The sequence below is a fragment of the Pyxicephalus adspersus genome, chromosome 9, assembly GCF_032062135.1.
Source record: "Pyxicephalus adspersus chromosome 9, UCB_Pads_2.0, whole genome shotgun sequence".
Taxonomy (NCBI): domain Eukaryota; kingdom Metazoa; phylum Chordata; class Amphibia; order Anura; family Pyxicephalidae; genus Pyxicephalus; species Pyxicephalus adspersus.
In genome coordinates this window covers 52428583-52444844 of record NC_092866.1, presented here as the reverse complement: position 1 = coordinate 52444844, position 16262 = coordinate 52428583, and the positions used below count along the sequence as shown (strand labels likewise).

Below are 16262 nucleotides of genomic sequence, written 5' to 3'. Positions count from 1 at the left end.
CAGACATTTTTACATGGTCCATAGTCATGTCATCAATTGTCCCTCATTGCGAGGAGCTCACAATCTAATGTCCCTATCATAGTCATATATTATTGTCACAGTCTAAGGTCAACTTAGATGAACTGACTGAGACAGGACCCTATTTACATGGAGGTTATATTTTCCCAAGTTTCCGTGTGCGGTTTCTTGCAGAGTACCCCCCGGGGGTGGATTATTAACGGTCTTCAAAGCTGGGAGAGATTACTTTTTTTAACAGTGAAGCTGGGTGATCCAGCAAACCTGGAATGGATCTGGTCCAGGTTTGAAAACATTGCTAACAAATAGCAAATTACTTTTAGGAAATCGATTCCAGGTTTGCTGGATATCCCAGCTGATGAAAGTGTATTCTCTCCAGCCTTGGGGAGCTTTCATAAATCAGGCCCACTGTGCTAGCCACTGAGAGTAAAAATATACCTTTCAACATTCTGAGATGAGAATGGGGGACATGCTTTAATACACATTGGCCCTGATTTATTAAAGCTCTCCAAGACTGGAGAAAATAGACTATCATGGGAGAACCTGGGTGATCCAGCAAAGCTAGAATGGGTTTATTATATCACTTTCTATTATATGGCAAATGTCCAGGACCAGATGCCAGTTTTGCTGGATCACCACACTTTTTTATGATAGTCTATCTTATCCAGTCTTGGAGAACCTTATTAAATTAGGCCCAGTGTATTGCCAAAGGAAATTTTACGCTCCCATTTACATGGAAATTAATGTTCTAGAAAGAAATGATTAGACCTTTCTGAGGCATTTTACAATTACATAGTGCAAGGTAACATTTTTAGTCCATTTTTAATGGTGGTCCAGACCAAAAAGAGGGACAATAGAAGAGGCTAGAAGGATGTGATCCTCAAAGAAGGACAGCCTAAAGGTTTAAAAAAAATACCCACCATACTACTAGGTTCTGGTGGAGTTCCACTTACTGTAGTTGATGTTACTGGACCTCATAGATGATCAGAACAAGAAAAAAGTTCTGGGTCTCGTTTTTTGCAAATCTTTGACAACAAGGGGAGAGGACAACTACATATGTGAACCTTGCATTTTCGAACAAGTTCTATTTTACTGGGAGACAAAAAGTCATCTTTTTTGTGAATTTTCTCCCCAAGAGTGTTTTGACAACAAGGAAAGAGAAAGGACTTCACTACATATATGGCCATTGCATTTTTGGACAAGATCTACTTTAAAGATTTATTACATTTGTTAACTTGAGATTTCTTTTAGAAAACAATTTCATCGATGGGTTTAATTCTGATTTAAGACATGACCATGTATTTTGGGTGTGAGGAAAAAGTTCTCCCATTGGTTGAAGTTTGCCAATCTCCATCCATTGTTGGATTTCATCTTTCTACCTTAAAACTCTTCTAACATTTTACCCTTACCTAATATGCTCATCTAGAAGCAAAAATAGCCACATTCAGCCATCAGACACTCGCTCACCTTGTAGATTCTAAAAGGAATGTAGTAAATGCAGATACTTACGTGCGCTTAAATGCAGCACGAATATCGATGTCTCCTGTATTTTGGGCTTCTGCACACAAAATAAATACAGCGTTAAGAAGGATGTAAATGTAGAAAAAAATGAGTACATGTATACATTTTTTATTTAATTGAGTTAATCTTTGATAAATTATTAAAGATGAGCCTTCTATTCAGGGCAGCCATCAGAAATGTTTTGGGCCCCAAACTACGTAAATTTTCCGGGTCACCTTATTCTGCTAGCTGTTGAGTTCATGAAGTACACAAAAATTCTGCAATCTGTTTCTCCTGTTCTATACTATTTATCAGTAATATGTTTTTTTATTTTCATGAGATGACTGTACTGTCAGTGACACGACTCTGACCCTGTACAGCTCTGCATATTAGGGTGGCGCTTTAAAATTTTATGTTATGAAAATAATACTGTCATACATTTTAGATCAATGTAATCACAATAAAACACCAGATTTATGGCAGTACCATTAACGTTCAGGTTGAAATTGCAGCTGTCAAATTTGTCCTTGGTGGACACTTCACAACGGTAACCTCCAGCTTTAATAAATCAGGCTCTTTCATAAAATGAAGGCAGAGCCCAAGGAACTCTCATTTGTTAACTGCACCTCTTAGAAAACTTCAGAAGCCTAGTACACACAAGCAGATCATCTGCCAATGCAGTATTTAACTCACTGATATTCATCAACGAATTGGTCAAAAGTTCCAAAAAGCTGCAAATGTGTACAAGATTCTGGTCTATAGAGAAGGGAGGCAGCCCGCTATGCTCTCCTCTATATTAGTGCACAGAGGTCATTCCTAATTGGCTGCTCATCAGTATACTGTGTCAGACTGATGAACAACATGAGGGGACATTCAGATTTTCGTTCGAGACCAGCATGACCGCTCATCTTGAGTGATGATCATCTGACCTGTGTACACAGCTTTACTTTGTTCACTCCTCTCATTAGCTTGTACCTTGTCAGAAATGTTCTCATGAAGTCGATCTATTTGGATCCCAGTTTTAAATCTCAGTTTAATTGTATACTGGATTGCAACAGATTTATACTAAGTGAACTTGGACACTAGCTGCATTAAAAAATAAATGTAATAATATATTTATGAATATAGGGGTGCATTCATTTGTGTCTTGAAGCTTTCAGCTTTAAACAGTTGTTTACCTGATGTCCAAAATTATTTTTGAAGCGTCAAAGTAAAAGCACAAGTACTTTTTTTTTCCTAACAGGAACTGAATGTGTCAACCTGTAAACTTGCTTGCACCATCAGAAATCTCCCAGTTCCTCTTTTGTAGAATATTCCTTTTACTTTCTGTGCTATTAATACAGATTTCACTTTACCAATACTGCCATTGCAGAATATTCCTTCTTTACAAGATACAAACACAGTATATTTCATAGTATATAGTAGTCTATCTCATACAAAACCAGTGAACCAATATTACAAAAATATTAGGCAACAAATAAAATTTTCCTGCAAATATTGTAAGTTGTGAAAGTGTAATTGTCAGCAATTAAATGATCCAGCCCAATCCACAGAAGAGGCGAAATTCTCATGTTCTTCTATATGGGTCCGCAACCTCCTGTATAACTGCATAAGAACTTAGTGTGTGTAGTCCTCTCTGTAAAGGCTTCTTTACAAGAAAAAAAAGTGAGGATGAAAATATTATTAGGTGGAACCTATTAGGTGGTCTGATTGGTTTATTTTGAACCACTTAACCCAATGATGATTTGTGCCATGGCCTTTCTGTGGCATACAAGGGGGTGCTGAGATGTTCCTGGCTTTGCCCCCTTCCAGATGAAATAGAAAAATGAGTGTGGGGGCATATAAAAGCCTAATATCTTAATATGTAATTGTGCAAATATTAGGTCTTTGGTGTACATTGTTGCTGTAAACCAATGTGTTCTGCCTGCTCATAGCTTTATTTAGGCTATCTTGGAAAGGGACCCATAGCAGCTCTCCTGCATGCTGCTTTATTGGATCATACCGGGCAGCACTCTCAAAGAGTATATTTGCATTTAGTTGTTTTGCTGAGTGTAGTAAATAACCAAGTTAAATTGAACACTCCAGGAACACTACACTAGTTTTTTTGTAACCCTAAGGGAATCGGGCTGGAGGCTTTCTTTATGAGTGCAATGGAGACTTGCCAGGACACTAACTGGCATGGTATTTGTTGGCCCTTCCTGTGTTTGTGTAGGTTTTCTCCCAAATGAGAGGACCTGGTGATCCAGTAAACCTGGAATAAGTTTCTTAAAATCATTTTCTATTAGGCAACGGTTTTCAATCCTGGACCAGATTCCTTCCAGATTTGCTAGATCACGCAGGTTCTTTCATGATAGTCTATCTTCTCCTGTCTTGGAAAGCTTTAGTAAATCCAAGTTTTCAGGATCACCAGGTTCATTTATGATAGTCTATCTTCTTCAGTCTTTGATAGCTATAATAAATCAGGACCAATGAGTCAAATTAGTATTTTCAATGATGAATAAAGCTAGGCATTGTTGGACTTGCATTGACCCTGTAGTGATTTAAAGAGTGCCTGTGGACAGCAGTGTTGGAACGGTTCTTTAACAGCATTCCTTGGGGTCATATAGTGGGACCAATAAATTGACAGTTGGGGTAGTATGGCTATAAGCAAGAACTCCACAGTCTGCCTTTGTCTCCAATAAATTTATATAAAATCCCTGCAATGTGGTACGCATCAAAGGCACAATTAGAGAAGCCAAGTGAAAGCCATGTTTCTTTATAAAAGAATGTTTATATATAATAGATAGTGGTCTTCTTTAAAAATTCCCTAATTCCAAATATTTAACTTCCCTTATGTGGTATATTTTCACTTATGTTCTCTAGTACAAAACAATCACAGTCTATCCAAAATAAAGTATAAAAAACAAAAACAGTCCAGAATATAGTAGAAAGCCTGTCCTCTTCCAACACTCTGTAGAGAAGTACATTTGCTCTCATTAAGGTAGCAGTGAGCTCTCTGCAGAGATCGAACATCCTGCACTGCTGAGTCATAGCTATAGCCCTGCAATCTGCGAAACTCATGAGCTCATCTAATAAGCAGCTTTAGTCGTTACTCTGCAGTCGCTAGTCAGATTTTTGCTGAAACCACACAGAGTGCAAAGGTTCTTCTCTGCAGCATGTTGGCAACGTTAAGGCTTTTCTACACAAGTTCTGGCTGCTTTTTTCCAAATGCTTCTGGAATGTATGTAATGTGAAAACACTTAATGAAGTGCAGAAAAAAAAATCAAACATGTGGTGTTCTTTTTTGATTGTCCCCTTTTCTCATTACTTTACCTCTTGCAGCCCTAAGTTATACCAGAAGAGATAAAATTCTACACCCCTTGGCTCCCTATGTATGTTAGTTCCCACTCAGCCACTCAGTGCTGTACATACAACAAGACATACAACATACAACGCAAACAACACTAATTCAAAATACTATATACTAGAGGTACTGGAGCTTCCCAAACTTATTTCTTTCATTTTCCAAATAATATCAGCTACAATTTTTGATATATCACTCTTGATCAAAGCTAATCTTACCTGCTTCTTTCACTTTCAGCTCAAACTTCACCTTTGAGGTCCCGGCGATAATGGCATAGACTACCTCATCTTCGGCGCTTGCATTGTTGATGGTCAGCGAATGGTTTTTGCCATCGACCTTGATGATGTACTTATCACTAGCAGCGATGTCTGCATTATTCTTCTGCCATTTTACCTTAATGCCAGCCTTCTCAGTCTCAGCATCAAAGGTGACTGAGCCACCGACTACCACTTCAGATGACTTTGGCTTCTTGGTGAAAGCTGTGCAGGAAAAAGAAGGAAAGACGTAAGTGCAAAAATAAACAGTGTACATATACAGCCCCTCTCTATAATAAATAAAATATGCCCCCCCCCCCAGCCAAGGAAATCACAATTGCAATGGAGCAAATAGTAAATTAAGTAAAAGTACCTGCAGAGAATATTCTCCTGCCTCTGCAGTCATTACAAGGGAACATATGAATATCTGTGGGCCCTCAATGATACCCCTGGCCTTCAAGGATCAGAAACATCTGGTGTCTTCAGCGCCCTTACCAGACAATAGGCAAACTTGCACAATCATAAAACAATTATTACAAGGGGAATTGTTATCTAATTATTATGCTGACACCTGACAATTAGAAGGGAAGTGGGCTAATTTCCCTAATTGTCTAGAGTTGCAAGTGAAATTATTGCTTTAGCAGGTGTTTCCAGGCCTGATAGTCATCAATAAAAGCATGCTGGTTTCTCACCACTGGCACATTTTTAGCTATTTTTGCCTTCTGGTCATTACTGAAGCAGTATACCACTAAGGACCCATTCACCATTTGCTGCCTTCATGCAAAGCATTAACTTGATGTGTAGTTATTTGGTACTTTACCATGTGTTATAATGTCAGCACATTAAAATGAATGAGCTGCCAATGGCCAATACAGGAAAAAACGCATGGTAGGACAACAATATATGTTGTGGTTGTCTACAAGATATATAGATTGGAGGTGCATTGGGTTGGTGCTGTATGGTACTATTAAAAATAAAAGATGCTAACACATGTAATGTGCACAATGTAAAACCCTACACTCAAGGTGTTCCTGTACACATTGGAAGAAGGTAGCGCTAAAAATGTCAGGCTCGCTAAACCATCCTGCCTAAACTGAGAAAAGGACCAAAATGACTATTCTCTAGCACTTTTCTTCTTATAATGTGTAATAGATTATATGCATTTGGCAAAAAAGCGAAGCACCTGCAGTATATAACAATTATTATTATTACACATTATTTATATAGCACCCACATACTACACAGCATTGTACAAAGTCTATAGTCATGTCACTAGCTGTCCCTCAAATGTGCTTACAATCTAATGTCCCTACCAAAGTCATATGTCTTTAATACAGTCAATTGGGGGAAAGCCAATTAAAAGATCCACCTAACGGAATGTTGGAGGAAAACCACACAAACTCTATGTAAATATTGTCCTGGCTGAGATTCCAACCTCAGACCTAGCGCTGCAAAGACCAGAGTGCTAACCTCTGAGCCACCGTGCATCTAGCACAATACTCTGTAATGCATCAATTCAGCCACTTAAACAGAATTCTGACAATAGATAGGGTTCGTATAAAGATATTCCCTATTGATTTCCTTCTTTCCTAATTTAGCACTTTGTAATAGATGTAATTAGTCACTTTGTAATGATAAAGAATTACGTGGTGTGTGCAGAAGTGCAGTGCAGCATGATGATGCATTATGTATTGGGAAATTTTTTTACTTTGAAAATCCAATTCTTTTGTGCTAAAAGCACACTGGGGAGTCTCACTGGGCAAGGAAAAGGCAGCTGCTGAAGCCTTGCCATGATGTAAGAAGGGTCAGGCTACAGTATTGAATTGAAACTATAGCAAAGTGTGACAGCCTCTGCTATATTCTACGGCTAATAAAGATAAACAGGTACCAAGTGGCTCCTAGATAGGATTTTGATGTTTTCAGATTTATAGCCAAAAATGTTGCTATTGTCCATTCAAAATGGAGAATGAAGAAAAAAGGAGAATCACAGAATTAGCTGTGATTGCTATTTTTCTTTTCTACCTAAATGTTCTTGTAAGGTCCACTTTAACATTCCTATGTATAATAAGGTAATAAGCTTTGTTTCCCTTTTCATGTCATTTAGGTTTTGTGAGTATATCTCTTACATGAAATTTTATTTACATTTTTTTGTGTTAATACCTTAACCAATACCATGGGATTGAAAACAATTCAACCACATGGAATACAGAAACACAGGGGATTTTTAAACTGAGGTTTTGCTTCCCTACGCACGAACAGTTGTGTGGTTGGTAAGAAGTCACCTGTAAAAATATTTGTCAAAAAACTCTTACTATTTGTCAGGCTTTGTTAAAAAAAGAGTGTGCGTTACATCTCAACACATAGCTACTTGTGCTACTGTCCATTGCGACGCTGACCCTGCTCATTACATTGGAGAAATGCGCTGCATGGCATATACTAAGATGCCATTATTAATTTCTATGCAACATCTAATGTTACTGCATAATCAATGCATAATCACACTGTAATGCACATAATGGATAATAAATCACACCATAACAAGCCCTCCATCTTTTCTTCTACAACACAATATTGCAATCAGTCACAGTTTCAATATTTAAAGATCAAAAGAGGGGCATGAAGTATTCTTGAACCAGTAAACCACAAGGCATTGTAGTGCATTACTACACGTTGTGGTGTGCCTCAACAAATGTGCACCAGATCTGCATTCCCTTTATGTTTTCAGGTTATATTTAAATTAATGGCACCACAACTGGCTAATGAATGTAATGTTAATATGCACCCTGGATAACAGCTGTAATATTGCAACACACCAAATCATTAAGATACATTTTGGGCCTTACAGTGAGTCTTCTTTCTAAAGCAGGTGCAGCTTTAGTGGAAACAATTATGTTCTGCCAGTATAGATCAAAAAGGGACTATTGCTCTGTGGATCTCTACCCTGCACATGCTCCTGTCCGATTCCCACTTTTAGCTCTGTAATCACCGAATCCTATGCAACCTGTTAATTGGAGAATTCTAGATCTGAGAGCAAGGGGTGTCTCAGAACTCTGAAAAGATACCAGTACAATTCTTTTGCAGCTTGATTGTAGGACACCAGTTTTTCAACTTTTTAAAAAGAAGCTATAAACACACTTTTTGTTTTGATGTACCTAAATCACCAAAATACCTTTATCTTTGGTCATGTATTGTACTAAGTTATATTTCCTTTATCCACTTGTCTCCTATCTCAGCACTAAAGGGTAGAAGTGTCCTTCCCTGGGTGTCCATGTTGCTGCCTTAGAGACTTGAATACTGCGTATTGGCTGATTTGTGGTTCCTCATGATTCCGCAAGTGATGACTGGTGGATCCTGCACAGATTTTTGTGCTGGAATCATACGTTGTCACTGGCAGCATCAGCTTTAGCAAAGAACACAGACAAGGTAGATGAGTAAAAGAAAATGCTTCAGAAATTTATTTTTCTTTTATCTGAAAAATGGGTGAGAGGAGGGTGGAAAGTTGGTACAGGAAGGCGTGGAGCTTTGCCTAGAAATGGGCTTTAAAGAAGCTGTCTTGGGAGAGCTATTTATATATAAACTCTCCTTTTGCCTGTGAAAGTTGTTTATGAGATAGTTAAGCAATGAATACCCCTCTGGAGTTCTTCTTTCACCAAGTTATTTATTTAGATTGCAAAAAGACATTTTTCAATATGTGTAAAAAAAGGGGCCCTGGGTGAGCTCAAAGCATTACAATACTAATGGACCATAATCAATATAAGTAGCTTTTATGAAGAATAAAGGTGATCTGGCATTAAACATTCTGTTAGGTGGCTGGTTGGCACCATCTTTCTGGTCCCTTCGGTAGCCATCACTACAAGGTATGAGTATTTGATGGTGCACAAGTGGGGTATGTGTTCGATTTTATTTTATTTCTATACTTCCTATTCATGTGATGGGTAGTAGACTTGGAAGAAAAGATCTACCTAACCTCATCTATGGACAACTAGAGAACTAAATGATCTAACTCTTTTGCAAAGATGGCGTTATGTTAGTCTCCTTTTAGGTCTGTCATTGCCATAGTTCTACACGTGATCAGCAATGACACAAGGCACTTGAAGACTTGGAAGTTCAAATAGGAGCTAATGTAAACATACTGCAAACTGTGACAGTTATCATGTATGCCTTATATAGAGAATACACAAGGGATGATTTATTAAGCTCAGCAAATGTGGTAAAAATTGACTTTGCTTAGAATACCCAAATAACAAACAAGGAGAAAACATGATTTTTGCTTGCTAATCATTGGATGGCTGAAGTTAAAAGAGCTTTATCCCATTCACTAAATGAAAATTTCCTTGCAAAGTGATAATTTACTTTGCTAAATAAACAGTCTATCTGAACGGGTGGTCCGCATTACAATTTTGGTGGTCCTACGGTCAGGAGAAGGATCCCGCTGGGGGGGCGCACTGGCCAGAGCCATGGACCATGTCCCCTGTGTAAATTACAGGCTCAGGGCAGTGAGTGAGTTGTGTCTCTGGGCAGGCTCAGGCTCAGAATCAATTCATGGTAAGTTCTATGAATCGATTCAATGGGTTTCCTGATCAACCAAGATAACAAATTTGGCCAGCCTAAGCATTTTTTGCTATTTACTATTTGGGAAATTAGTAAGAATTGGTGTTATTAGTTCAGCTTCAACATTTCCAAATGTGCAAGTTCTATTATTTATGTAATTTAGAAAGTGTAATGAGCCAAAAAGTAAAATAGTAGAACCTTTCTAAATCCAAAGTTATCCACGTCTCAAACCAAAAATTAAGATTTTTCTTCCTTACTTTAAGATATTCAGGAGAGTCTTGTAATTTTTTTCTTAATGCCCCGATGCCAACTATACATCTTTAACTGCTGGTTTGTAGTGCAAATATAACCTCATATCATAAGGCTGTTCATATAGGCAAATATGTTGTATTGGGCAATATCATACACTGGCTGTAATTTGTTCAGGATATAACTTTTCTCTTTTATTTTTCCAGATGACTTTTGCATACTCCTCATATGAGTCCTCAAAGCACTAATGTAAAAGAAATTGCAAAAGGTGAACAAGAGACCCTCCCATGCTCACATACCACAATGCAGTGCCCAAATTTGATAGTAAATCCCGGGATCTCTCTGGCTTCTTTAGAAAGGCTGCTAAAAGCAAAGGGTATACTGGGACACTGAGTTCATCTGCTGTTCAGTAAAAGCATTCATTTACTTCAGACTTAACATTACTTTACATTAACTTTTACTGTCAATACAACTCTATATTTAAAGTCTTCAGATCTTTAGATGGATTAATTTCCCGTTAGGATAGATGGGCATCTTTTTGTTTTTCTTATGCTGTTAGATTCTCCGTAACATCATTTAAAAAGAAAAAAGACGCTGGGACCAAAACATAGGTTTAAACAAAATATGTCCATAGGCAGGCCTATAGCTCTGGGCCCTCTTCACCCAGTGCCCTGATCATCTTGTTTAGTTATGTAAAAATACTTACAATTAATTTCAATTGTTCTATATTACTACTTTACTTGATTCTCCAATGTAATGTAAACTAGTTATTCTGAAGGAAGGATACATACAGCCATCCATTCACTTTTCCCTGCAAGCCTCTGGACATCCACCAAGCCCTAGGTACTCACATCGGTCAACTTGTGTGGGTGATCCAATTCTGCTCAGACCCCATCTTAATGGTCAAAAAAGGGATGTGGGCCCATGAACAGTGCAAAGATCTTACACTTAGGGGGATGTAAAATACTAAATATTTAAATATCAATTCTGGGTAGATTGATACTTTAACAAACTGTACAATGTTGTCCTAGACAATGTTCAAACATGGATTGCAAATAGCAATAATACATTTAATTCCCTACAGAAAGCCACAACTTTTAAAATAGAACAATTTGTTAATGTTCCATCATTTAAAAAACACTCATGGATAAAAATATAAAACTTTAAAGAACCTAAAGAGATGACTGTAGCAGTATTTTTAACCAGCAGGACCACTTTGTAGCCTCTTCTTGCCTAAAATGTCTGTCAACAGTAAGCAACAGGCCACATAACAAACCTCAGTCACATATATCAATTACTCCCCCAGTTCTTTATGTTCATCTTAGAGGTTATTAACGGCTGGTTCACATAGGATCACGTTTTATCTTTAACCTGGCTCCACTACTTGGTAAACCAGTAGTATCGAACCCCTACTGTGTCTTACATAACATGAGCCATAAATACGTTTCCATCTCTCCAAACTGACACGCAGCTGCCACATGATTTACAGCACTGGCCCTTGGGACACAAGGGCAATTATTAGAATGTTAGTATGTCCATGTTTATATGTTCCCAATTTAAGTCACTATTCTGTACATAGCACTACTTGGGAGTACATGGAAGAAGACTCCCTACTGTAATCTAAAGCTACTTGAACCTTTTTAACCATATGATGGCTTAATTTACTTTCTGCTTTTTTAAAATATTTTGGGGACTCTAGTGGTAAAATGTTTATATCTGAGTTCCCATGTCCAAAACACAAGTTTATGGCAATGGGTGTTTAGCTTTCCCTGATTTATTTCTAATAATATTATAATAATTGACAATAATTTATGGGCATTGCAACATTAACAACAGTATATTTCATTGTTTCAGTATTCTAAATCAAGTATTTTCAGTTGTTTTCAACATTTTTATGATTTCGGACTGGTATCATAGGATTGATGTAAAGTTTACAGATATGGAACAGGTCATCTGTGGTAAGTGGGTCAAAAAAATGATTCTGTAATTTTTTTTAAAAAAATTGTCTATAAACATTTGGTGCTGAAATTGAGTAGACTGATGCAGGCAAATTGCTGATCATGTTGATTCAAGTGGCCAGTTAAAGTAGTAGGTTATATACAATAATTATGATCCAATATTTGATTGTATACAAAAAAATTAAAAATGTGCTTGCAGCTACCATAAGGATGGAGTTGGAGGTGATACTAGGTAGGAGGGGCAGAATGGGAATTAATTCCATCACTAAATTCCAAAGACACCAAGGAGGACACTGTATAGGTTAACCTAGCAGACTTAACAGATGGGACTAGTCAACCTATAAAAGATTGAATGGAAATACTCCCTCCTAATGAGCCAGTACCCTAATCCTGTGTAAATGGAGGGTTACAGTATGCGTAAAAGAATACAAAATGTAATAGTAAATGGATTAATATTGCAGTCCTAGTGAAGTCATCTTGTTCCAAGCAAGAAACTCAACAGAAGCTTAGGACTGAAGGCAACACTGAGCTTCCAAAACTTTCCAGTTTCATCTGTCTGTTCTAAGTTTGCAATTTACAAACCCCCTATGTGTGCCAATACAACAGTACAGACATACTGTACAAATGATCAATCCTGACATTATTTAAGCCACAAACTTCATATTTTACTAAGAAAAGAGAAACATGAAACCCAACGGGTGCATTTAGCAATAAAGAATATTTCTCAAGCATGAGACAAAAAAAAACCTGACATTGCTGACTCCTCGGTCTGAACATGCGCTGACTATTATATTGTCACTGATCTACAAGTATGCAGCCAGGGAACTACAGGCCAGCAGGGTCATTCTGTATTTTTCTATAAAAAAAGTTTGTTTTAAATAATGGTTCATGCAGTTTAAGACAAAATTCACAGGCGCGCACTAATAAACAAAATTTTGTCATGAAAATATTTCACGTTTAATGAATAGATAAATATATTCGTAAAATCGAAAAAGGCAAAGGCTTTAAAGAAGCATCTTTGACATTTTTATATTTCCCATAAATCAACATTTTGGGTGGTTTTCAGAAAATTGGAGTCACAAGCAGATGAAAAGCAAACCTATGAATGACCCTCATTTGCGGCGACTGACCCCGTTGAAAACAAATCTTTCTTTCTTTCTCCCATTTGGACCTCTTTTTTTTTTTTTTTAAGATATGTTCTGCTTTATAAAAATGAATTTTTAACTTGTTTCCTTGCAATAATCCTTTAAATGATTGCATTTGTTTTTCTGAAAAACCAAGATCAAGTAAAAGTTGCATGAAAAAAAGGCTTTTGTGGTTTTACCGAATTATTTTTGTGTAATAATTCTTCATGATCCATGTATCCGGGGGAAAGGCAGGAGAATGTCCTATGCCAAAGTGCTTGGAGATAAAATTTGGAAGGTATGCAAACACACAGTGCCAAAAATAAAGACGATTCCCTTTTAAGCTAGTGGAAAATGGAATGTTCATTTAAACATCAAAACAGGACAGCTAAAAGTGATACAAGAATATAAATAGGATCTGTTAACTTCTACATCTCATTAATTGGCAGCAGACAATAATGTGTTTTGTTGGGGTACTACATGTCCCAGCACACTTAGTCCTCTAAAATTCTGACAACTCCTTCTACCTAGACAGATTGACTGCACAGAACTTTTAGACTTTGATGACAACATGGCCATATACAGGCCATCAAATATCCATTTTGGTGTCAAACAACTGCCATGAAACATCATGCAAGGTTCCCATCAGCACATTTTTATATCCCTTTGATATGATGCAAGTGTTTTGTCTGACATCCCCATTCACCGCCCACACAGAATGCCATATGTTAGGATTCTACACCACTCTGGACGGGAGAATGTGTTGCTGTAGAAGTATCAAATGTTTTGTTATGATGGATAATCAGCATTGCATACAAAGCTTAAAGCTTGATTGGGAGTATATTCATTTACACAAAATCTGAATTCCATACAGGTACATTCAGGACTCCAGGTTTCCCAAGAATTACCCCCAAATGTTCTCTAAAGTTTATATAAACATCTTCTAAGTGTTGTTAGTTATTTGTTTTGAAGACTCAAGAAAAAGTGAGAAAAAATTCTCTCCGAAGACATTTGTCACTAGAACAAATGTCCCCATAGGAAGTTTTCTTTCTGAAAGTTTCTGCAGTATCCAATACTAACTAAATAAATGACTTTGGGGTCACTTCATAAAAAAATTGCTGTTTATAGAAGTTTAGTTAGGAATACCGCCATGCTATGTGCTGTACGCCTTAACTCTTCCCCTACCCGTAGGCCATTTATGTATCTAATCCTAGCAGCTAATCCCTGATATAACAGGAAGATGAAATGATGCTTGTAATAACACATTATTTCTACAGCCCTCAATGAAGACATATATGTATTGGATAGCTGCGGCTGCTACAGCTGCCGTAATGAAATACACAGGAATGTGACAGTTCATTAAAAATAATCTGATTTCTCCAACCCAACCCTGGGATATCTATTCATGCAATGCCTGAAAGTCAATTGAAGGTGACTCATCAAAGTCCAGAGTAGCATGCACTACTGAGAGCTAAGACTCTCCATCTCAAACCATTCCAGTAATTGTATTCCATGGTCATTATTTCTGAATGTCCTTTTTGTAAATTACATTGTGGCCTCCCCTCTTGTCCCATGTACCTGTTTTCTTTGCAGGCTCGGGCATCCTTGCTCAGCCTGGACAGAAAGACCCAAATAAAGTTGAATGAGCTCAGCAGTACCACACTAGTCCGTAGCAGGGGCTGGAATGAAGCAACTGAGATTTACAGAGCCCCTTAAAAAAGTAAGATAGAGAGAAACCCAACGTGCTCCACCCCTCCCTTACTCTCTCCTGTTGTCACACAGTCCTGTCACCTTCTCAGCAACAGACCTCACTTGACAGGATATATCAGCTGAGATATATATAGCCAAGCTGCCAGTGCCTTGAAGTTTGCAGTCTGGTCCCACCATGGTTTTGTGCCATCTAAGGGGGTCCTGGCCTGTATGGTGACCATTGTCCCCTTCAAGGATGACACCCACCATAGTTCTGACATAAGCACCATGGCTAGCCTTTTAAAAGTCCTTGGATAAAAATTTCCGGCAATTCTCCCTTTCCCCATGGTCAGCAGTGTGTCCTCATCACTTGAAAGAGCCTTGCTGATAGCTCCTGACATTTTGCAGCTGACCTTGTATACATACAGAACATATACACAACATATATATAGACATTACAGAACAGTGCAGCCGATAGGTTCAGGATAAAAAGACATCCAGAAAAAAACCTTTCAGCTCCTGTTGGACTTATCTATAGTACAAATGAAGTTAATTTATTGTGTGACAAAGGCACGGCTTGTACAACCTGTGTTGTATATTTAGGAGATTTTGGGCCTGTTTTAATAAAGCTCTTCAAGGCTGGATAGGATACACTTTCATCAGTAAATCTGGGTAATCCAAGAAACCTGTAATGGATTTCTTTAAAGTAATTTACTTTTTGCTAGCAAATGTATTGAATCCTGGACCAGATCTATTCTAGGTTTGCTGGATCACCCAGCTTCACTGGTGAATGCGTATCCTCTCCAGCCTTGGTGAGCTTTAATAAATCAGGCCCCTATGTGTTTAGTAAAACCCACACATTCATTTTAGCACATTGCTACTCTTGATCAAATGGACCAAAAATAAAAAAGTGCTCACATTTTTTCTCTTGGAATCCATTTTTTTTAGGGTGTTATAATAGCCCTGCGAAAGACAACTAAAAGCAACCAGATTTCTGTCAAATCTGAGGGGTCCTCCAGAGGTTGGTAGGGGTTGCAATAAGCAGGTCAGATTAAGTGACACCAATATTTATTTGTCTTGCCACCACACTAATGTACTGTGGATATAGTAATTATAGGGGTTCCCTAAAGTCATTTCAAGGGTTCCCCCATGTTTAAAAGGTCGAGAAACACTGAAGTAGGGGCTATCTGTTTGTTTGCAAACAAATTACTTCTTTAGTTCATTGGTGCACTGGATGCACATAGAAAACTGTGATAGATCTACATATAAGTAATTATAAACAAGCAAGTTATCATCTGGTAAAATATTTAACAATGTAATACAACACTACACTAAATATATTGGTCAAAAATGTGAAAAATCATAAATCAGAAATACAATTTTTTTTATTACCAACTTGTATCATGCTCAGTTCTCCAGTGACACCCAAATAATTTGTTTGAACGATCAAACCAACTGGCATAATTAAAATAGATTGTGACAAAGGGCCTGATTTATTAAAGCTCACCAAGGCTGGAGAGGGTACACTTTCATCAGTGAAGCTGGGTGATCCAGCAAACCTGGCAGAGATTTCTTAAAG

At 37.6% G+C, this 16262-nt stretch overlaps 1 protein-coding gene across 1 annotated transcript in view; it reads right to left on the bottom strand.

Moving 5' to 3' along the window:
• MYBPC3 (myosin binding protein C3) overlaps window positions 1-14727 on the bottom strand; it is a 74179-nt gene extending 59452 nt beyond the window's left edge. The window contains exons 1-4 of the mRNA XM_072421546.1: window positions 14573-14727; window positions 5077-5337; window positions 2002-2073; window positions 1525-1573 (exon numbers count right to left, since the gene is read on the bottom strand). Coding sequence (XP_072277647.1) covers window positions 1525-1573; window positions 2002-2073; window positions 5077-5337; window positions 14573-14597 — 407 coding nt within the window. The 5' untranslated portion in view covers window positions 14598-14727. The remainder of the gene's footprint in view (window positions 1-1524; window positions 1574-2001; window positions 2074-5076; window positions 5338-14572) is intronic.
• Between the last annotated feature and the right edge of the window lie 1535 nt (window positions 14728-16262).